Raw genomic sequence first — 8,509 nt, forward strand, 5'->3', positions numbered from 1 at the left:
GTAGCCCTGGCTGTCCTGGAACTCCCTCTATAGATCAGGCTTCCCCCAAACTCAGAAATCCACCTGCCTCTGCCTACCTAGTGGTATGTTTTTCTTTTCTTTTTGTTTTGTGTTGTTTTTGAGACAGGATCTTACTATGTAACTCTGGATGGAACTCTCTATGTTGAACAGGTTGGCCTCAAACACAGAGACCTACCTGCCTGTACCTCTTGAGTGCTCTAGCCAAGGCTGACTTAAACCTTTCCCCATAGACTGGTCTGACCTTGAATTCACAGAAATCTTCCTATTGCAGCCTCCCAAATTCCAAAATTACAGGTGTGAGCCACCACATCCAGCTGATTTGGGATATGTTTAATTAATAAATAATGTTATGTATTAGGATAAGATCTGATGAATGACTATATGAATACATAACAGCCAAAGTCTAAATATTTTGCATCTCTTATCAAGCCAACTCACAAATATTTAAATTGTGTTGCACTTCTGATTGGCAATCTAATAAAAAGATGCTTCAGAAAAAAAGCAAAAAAGGCTGTGTACAAAAGCAGAGCCATAAACAATTTCTTTTCTTTCAAATTTATGTGTATGTGTGAGTGTATGCCACATGTATGTGGATGCCCATAGAGATCTCCTAGAGCTGGAGTTCCAGGTAGCTGTGTGCCATCTAACTTGGGTGCTGGGAACTGAACCCAGGTCCTCTGCAGGAGCAGCAAGTACCTTAAACCACTGAGCCACCTCTCCAGCCATGTCCATGGACAGCTTTAGTAGTGGTTGCTCTCTCTGTCAGTGGGAGTGTGTTAGCGCCTTCTGATCCAAAGGACATGTGGCATCTTCTGTGCCTTTTCCTTCCTTCCTTCCTTCCTTCCTTCCTTCCTTCCTTCCTTCCTTCCTTCCTTCCTTCCTTCCTTCCTTTCCTTTTTACTTTAATTTGCATTTATTTTATGATGAATTTATTCCCATTTTTGTATCTTCAGGGATACCTTTTTCACAGTCTCCTCTTCTAGCTTTGGAACAATGTGTTCTTTTCAGCGAGGATCAGCTCAGTGTGGCTCATGTGTGGATTAATCCAGTCATGGGCTCTGGAAGTTCAATGACACATTTTGAATGATTTGTTCACCTAGATACCTTCAATGACTGGAGAATCTACATTTCTGAATTTTAAAGCATGTGCAACAGAAATTCAGCACTCTATTTTGGGCCACCAACCCTGCGTCCAGCCCCATAGTTTAGCATGTACACACCTACCAACTCCACCATCCTATCACCAGCACACATTTCTTCTTTAAAGAGACACTTTTTCAGGGCTGGAAAGACGGCTCAGTGGTCAAGAGCACTAGAGTTCTGTTCCAGCACCCACGTAATAGCCCCTTGCCTGCTTCTGACCTCCAAAGGCACCAAGAGCTCATGTGGTGCACACATGAGGCAAGCACTCATACCTGTAAGATAAAAACAAATCTTTTAGTTGGACAGTGGTGGCACACACCTTTAATCCCAGCACTCAGAAGCGGAAGCAGGTGGATCTTTGAGCTTGAAACCAGCCTGGTCTACAGAGCGAATGCTACACAGAAAAACCTTGTCTTGGAAAAAAAAGAAAAGAAAAAAAAAACGCTTGGTGAGTTTTTGGATATGCATGTGCTTGATGGCTCGAACAGTTTCATGGGTTTCTTAAAGTAAGGACAAAGATTTGAATGTCTTTATCTGCATGATTTTATAGGGTTTTCTGGGTCAAGAGAGTAGCGAGAACAGTCCTCTCAAATCACCTCAGGCCACTTACAGGAAGAACTGTTCTTCTTTTCATTTTTATCATAAGACAATAATAAACATGGCCTAATTAATGTGACTCAACACCACATAAATACTAGCTGAGTCTAGGATGTCTGTGTCAATACCAAATGCAGCAGCTTCTGGAGAATGCCTGCCCTCGGCAATGCCAATGTGCTTACTGACTTAATCAGCAAGGTTGTTGTGCCAATTGTCAGGTTTCTACTACTAGACTATGGTTGTCACTATTTTCTTTATGTCTAACTCACAAGTCACACACTTTATTGAGATTAAAGCCACATCATATACAACTCCCCGTTTTTAAAATTTCAAAGTATACATGTGGTCCCTGGCTTTAAAATGTATATTCCCAATGTTGTATCACATTTATGTTTTTTTAATTCCAGAACATTCTGTCACCCCAGATTAGAACCTCACACCTCCCATCTTTCTCAACTTTCGTCCCCTGTGAACTACTACCACTACTTTACTTTCTTTCCGTATTTTTTCTGTTTTGTACCTTTCATATACATGGAATCATAAATCTTGTGACCTTTTGTGTCTCTCTTCTTTCATTTAGCCTAATGTTTTCTAGATTCATCTCTACTGTAGATATTCCTTTATCATTATGCGGAAACACCATTCTGTCTGTTCACTAGCCAATGAACATTTGAGTTGCTTCTAAGTTTTGGTTTTTACAAATGAGAGTGTGGTAATGGAGGTTGAACCTAGGCCCTTGCATATCAGGTGTATGGGACAGGGGGAGGGGGATGGAGAGGGAGAATATAGGGAGAGACAATTGGAACTGGCATTTGGGGGGTGGAGTGGGAACCTAGCAGTATAAACTCCCAGGATTCTACAAGGGTGACCCTAGTGAGGATTTCTAGTAAGGGAGGGTTCTGGAGCCTGAACGGCCATCTTCTGTAACCAGGCGACTTCCAGTAGTAGAATGGGGACATCAACCCAAACACAAAACCTTCAACTTACAATCTCTCTTGCCTAAAAGACAAGCTAAGGCAATGTAGGTGCAGAACTTGGGAGTGACCAACCAATGAATGACTGGTTTAATTCGAGGTCTATGCTGTGAGAGGTAGCCCATTGGAGAGCTTCTTCAGGTTCCTCCCCCTCAAGCTCTGGGAACCCCAATGGAAGAAGGGAGGAAGATTTGTAGGAGCCAGAGGACACCGGGAGAACATGGTCTACAGACATCGACTAAGTAGGACTCATAGGGGCTCACAGAGACTGAACTGGTGACCATGGAGCCTGGGTGGATCTGTGCTAGATCCTCTGCACATAGTTAAGGTTGTGTAGCTTGTTGTTTTTGTGGTACTCCTTACATTGGGAGTGAGGGTGTCCCTGACTCTTTTGCCTGCTCTCAGGACCCCTTTCCTCCTAGTGGGTTTCCTCGTCCAGCTCTGATATGAGGGTTTGTGTCTAGTCTTATTGTATCTTGTTATGTGGTGTTCGGCTGAAATCCCTGGGTGGCTTTCTCTTTTTCTAAAGGAAAAAGGATGAGGCATGGACCTGGAGGAGAGGAGAGGTGGGGGAGGAATGTGAGGCGTGGAGGAGCAGGAAGAGGGGAAATTTCAGTTGGATGTATTGCATGAGAGAAGAATAAACTTTAAAAAAGAGGAAACAAACAAACAAAACGTCCCAAACGAACAGAAAGACACCAAATGTGCATGTGTGTGGTGTTGGAGACTGAACCCAGGGCCTGGCACGTCCCGTACAGTTGCTCTTGGTTTTTTGAGACAGTGTCTCACACTGTAGCTCAGGCTAGCTTTCAACTCATGGTTTTCCTGCCTCGGTCTTCTTCGTGCTGGCTGATGAGCATATGCCACTGTATCCTGCTGTATGTGGCTTGGGTGAAGTGTCTATTATGTAGTTGTGGATGTCCTGGAGCCTGCTATATAGATCAGGCTGGCCCTGAATTTACAGAGATCTACCTGCCTCTGCCCCCATATTCTGAGATTAAAGGCATGCACTACATCATCTGGCTGTGTTTAGCTTTTTAAAGAAATACCAGACTAATTCCTACAGTGGCCACACTACTTTATAGTCCTTTCAGCAGTGGTGCACCATCTCTCCAGTCCTGAACATAAATTTAATTGACATTTTTTTCCTCTACGTACTTTGAAAGCTTTCTCCTTTGTGTTTGACCTTGATGATTCCAGTAAGAAATCCGCCGTTCGTTCCACTGAAGACCACCTGTGAGCAGTGAGTATCTTCTCTTTTGCCACCCTCAAGGTTCTTTCTCTTTCCATAGTTTGGTGATATTACATCTTGACACACATCTCTGAGTATATTCTACTTGAAATTGGCTGAGCTTCTCAGATTCGTGTATTTAATCAAACTTGGAAGCCATTGCCCACATTTCTTTATACATTTGCTATTCCGTTTTCCCTGACTTCCCTCTCCCAACTCCATTCATGTGTAAGTTGGAATGTTTAGAATTTTAAGACACCTAATAAATCCTCATTTCTTTTACACTTCTCAAAGCAAAGTCCAGAGGCCAGAAACATCAATATCTCCTGGGAAATACAAATTCTCAGGCCCTACCCAGACATCCTGAAGAGCCACTGGTTATGAGACAACCTGTTTTGTTTTTACACAAAACTCCCCAAGCAAATTTTAAGCATATATTTTCTTGTGTGTCTGTGTCTGTGCACGTGCACGCGTGTGCATGATATATGTGTCATAGGCACAAATGCCACAGCACGCATGAGGAAGTCGGAGGACAATTTTGAGTTGTTTCTCTCCTTCCACCTTTAGACAGGTTCCAGGGACTAAGTGCACTCAGGTCATCAGACTTCCCTGGTGAGCCCTCTTACCAGCTCTCCCTTCAAGGCAAATTGACGAAGGCCAAAGTTTAGGAATCAATGATTTTGATGCTTTCTATTTTACTCATTTACCTTTCTTTAAATCAACTGATTATATTATAATTCTAGTCAAGCTATACTTTCATTAAACTACTACTAGGTGCTAAGCTTTGAGAATACAATGAAAAAATATTGACCTTCTTCTTGTCATGGTAAACTGTCTCATCATAAGAAAATCTAGGACCTGCCTTCCCTGGCTGCAAAGTGTGTTAGAGAGACTGGCATGACCAAGTGATAATAAAGGGTTATAGAGTATATGCCCAAACAGAGTTTAACCAGTCATTGTAAGGGCTTGAGGAGGACTGGACACAGAAACACACCCTAAAACTGGAATAGAATAAGCATTAGTTCCAGACGGAGGCAGAGAAAAAGCCCTGAGATCCATGACGACTTGAGGAAAGGAGATGATGAGATAGCAGGGTGGGTGTGGAAGTATGGTTTTTGAGCAACTTTTTTGTGTAGTAGGAAGAATTTACTTCTACCCTGGCTCCTAAGCCCAACGCCCTATGACGGAGTCCAGTAGGTTCTGTCCTTATTGGCATAGAAGTGGCCACAGAGTGAGAGATTTGTGCCATTTGTCATTTACTTAGGCAGAAGGATCTGTGAACAGATTAATAAACTGTACATGACAATGTAAATAGAGGCAAAATTCAGCAGAGTTGTGTCATATGCTTCTGCCTATGCATAGTCCAACTTGCCAGCTAGCTTGGTGTGAAGACAAAAATCAGATCCCATATGCAAGATTCTTCTTGTGGAAATTGGCTGCGGGCATGCAACTCAGCAATATCATAGGAGTATTTGTTGTGGCTTGCTAACCCCCTAATGCTCAGGGATGTGTAGTTAATTATAGCTTATCTAAATTGAAACAACACATTTCTACCACAGTAAATAATTTTCAGTCATTTATTATTGTGTAACAAAACTTCCCAAGCCCATAGCCTAAAACAGTGGCAATACTTCGTTTGTGGCTATGCAATTTAGGCAGGGCTCAGTGGAACAGCTCATCTGTGCCCCAGATGGCATTAGTTAGGGTGGCTCCAAAGACCAGTCAGAGGGTAGGTGACAAATGAAATCATCTGAGGACTTACTGGAGACCCTGTCTGGCAACGGGGGCAGCTAGCAATCTTCTCTCCATGTGAGTTTGGTTGTATTTTCCAGCTGTGTTGAAGCCAGTTCTTCTTATTTTTTTTTCTTACAGAAGGCTCAGAAGTCCAAAAGAATAGACAGATAAGTGGAGTTTCCATTTTGACTTTGCTATTTACTGTGTTGCTCACAACAAGCCCCTTCTCCCCCTTCTGAATCTCAGTTCTCAAATTTTATGTCTGGACTTAGTCTCAATTGCCCAGAAGAAGATGCTGAGGCAGGGCTTAGAGAGGACATAATTTATTTGAGAGTTAATTCCAGCACATATCAGAAGGAAGTTGGGAAGAGATACAGGGAAAGAAGCCAGGAAATGATGCTTAACCAAGAAAATACCACAGTCAGTAACAGGAGCTTAAAGGACAGCACAGAGTTACCTCACCTAAGAGTAAAAGGGCGCCTGGGTATAATTTCCCTGTCGACTCTAGTCAGTCATTGCTTAAAGACAGCAAATTCGAGGTGGACTTGAGAAAATCTGGAAGCAGAGATGAGGTGCTGATGGACCAAAACTGTGCAGGTTTGCAAGGAAAGCAGTGAGGTCTGAACGAATGTGAACATTCTTCATTGAATAATAATGGTTTTCTTAAGATTATTGAATAATTAAACGAGATAGCGTTAAAAAAGAAAGAAAAACCTCCATTCCTGGTGCGAACGCACTCCCGGTGCTTTAGTAGTCCACACCCCGAGGGTCCGGGAGCTTTTCCAACGCTGCCCACCAGACCGCTATCTGCCTAAGGCAGTCTCACAGAATGGCATTACCATAGAGCCGGTTAGCCTCCACCGCGGACTTCAGGGCTGATCCCCAAACTCTGTGCCTTTGCTCTCACTGCCACCCTTCAGAGGCTCACTCTCACCCGCTTAGGAGGGTCACTCTCTTCAGCTCCCTTTCCCATCCTCCACTGTGCTTTCTGGGACTCAAGTTCTGGTGTTACCGCCCACAAACGGTTGCAAACCCAACATTAAGATACTGGGTTCCGAAATTGTTTGTCATTTGGTAGCTTTTAATAGAGGAGTGAAAATAACTCAATATTTAGGAAGGTTTTGGAGCGCAGGCTTGGATGACAGGAAAGATGGAAAAAGCAAGACCCCCCCCCGGCCATGCATGTATGAGCATGTTTGTCTTGAAGTTGTCCATTTTGAGGCGTGCGAGGTGAAGGATTAGTCTTGACACCAAACTCGAAGACTGTTAAACGAATGGGCAGATAAGAAAGGGACAAAGCGAGGCACCTCATTACAAAATAAGCAGTGACCTCTGGTCTAAAGGCTTGGGTCCTAGTTCAGGCAGCCTCTGACAGCTTTGCATTTTCCCGTAAATACAAGATTGTAAAAAAAAAAAAGATTGTAGGCTGCACCTCCCGGAATTACTGCTCAGACCCAGACTGCGGGAACAACAGGGTAATCGCGCCAACCCTGTTCCCTCTTGGATGCATTGGGAAAACGCGGGAGCGGCTAGCATCCTCGCCCAGAGGCTGCCGCAGATGCGATGCTAAGTACCAGGCAGCTGCGGGTACCCAAGCGGAGCCACTGCTTTCTCTAGCTCTTAGGCCCTCCCGGGAAGCCGCACACAGACAGACAGACCCCACCGCCGTCTGGGCGCCGGGCTTTCCCGCAGCGCTACGCGTCCTGCTGCCGCGCGCTGTTGCTGGGGCCCGGGCACCGCCCTCTTTCACTACCGGCCAATGGCGGAGGGGCCAGAGCACCGCCCAACTACAGAGCAGGCCAATGGTGGCGCAGGAGCGGCAACGCCCTGCTCCCCCACGGACCAATGGCAATGTGTCCCGGCGCCCGGGCCGCCCCAGCCAGGCGAGGAGGCGGGCAGGCTGCCGCTAGCTCCGCCCCGCTCCCCTCTGACCCGGTGTCTAGTCGCTCTGTCTTCCTGTTCCAAACCACGTGGACGCGTCGGGGGCCGCCGTGGTCCCTGTCGCGTTCCCAGCTCCCGGCCCTCCGCGGACTGCGCGCACATGGCGACCCAGGCGCACTCCCTCAGCTACGCGGGGTGCAACTTCTTGCGCCAGCGGCTGGTCCTGTCCACCCTGAGCGGGCGCCCGGTCAAGATCCGGAGGATACGGGCCAGGGACGACAACCCGGGCCTTCGAGGTGATTGGGGAGGGGGGCGTGGAGGGCAGGGATCCCAGGTCGCCGTCTCGAGCCGTCGCGGGGCGCGTGGGAGGGCTGGGGGTCGGGCGGAGCGAGAGGCGGGTCTGGTCGGAGCTGCGCCACGCGTGGAACGATTCCCTGCTGCTCCCGGGCGCGGGTAGTAAACAGCTACACGTTTTCCTGGCTGGCGTGTTGCTACGAATCATAGGCGTCACCCACGCACTTCCCTCTCTTGAGACTCTTGCTTTCGCCATAAACCTCTCAAAGGAGAAAAAAACAGTTTATTGGACCGACATATAGTAGTGAGTGAGTGGACGGACAGACGTTTGGGGAGGAAAGTATCCCTGGCTTGGTTCCCCGTTCTCGTCCAAAGCAGGTCTCTGAAACCACTGCCCCCCTTGGACACCAGTTCTTGTCGCCATTGTTTCTTGGCCCCCCACATCTCTCCGGGATTGGATTACAAGATTTTATTTTTAAATGATGTGCTTGTTTCTATTGGTGACTGATGTGCGCAGTAGAGGAGCTTTGAGATGTTTTTTTGTTGTTGTTTTTTTTTTTTTGGTTTTTCAAGACAGGGTTTCTCTGTGGTTTTGGAGCCTGTCCTGGAACTAGCTCTTGTAGACCAGGCTGGT

General features: G+C 46.2%; 1 protein-coding gene across 1 annotated transcript in view; it reads left to right on the forward strand.

Moving 5' to 3' along the window:
* Nucleotides 1–7,662: 7,662 nt before the first annotated feature.
* Rcl1 (RNA terminal phosphate cyclase like 1) overlaps nucleotides 7,663–8,509 on the forward strand; it is a 46,697-nt gene continuing 45,850 nt past the window's right edge. Inside the window, exon 1 of the mRNA XM_005352112.2 lies at nucleotides 7,663–7,877. Coding sequence (XP_005352169.1) covers nucleotides 7,742–7,877 — 136 coding nt within the window. The 5' untranslated portion in view covers nucleotides 7,663–7,741. The remainder of the gene's footprint in view (nucleotides 7,878–8,509) is intronic.

The sequence above is a fragment of the Microtus ochrogaster genome, chromosome 8, assembly GCF_000317375.1.
Source record: "Microtus ochrogaster isolate Prairie Vole_2 chromosome 8, MicOch1.0, whole genome shotgun sequence".
In the NCBI taxonomy this organism is placed as follows: domain Eukaryota; kingdom Metazoa; phylum Chordata; class Mammalia; order Rodentia; family Cricetidae; genus Microtus; species Microtus ochrogaster.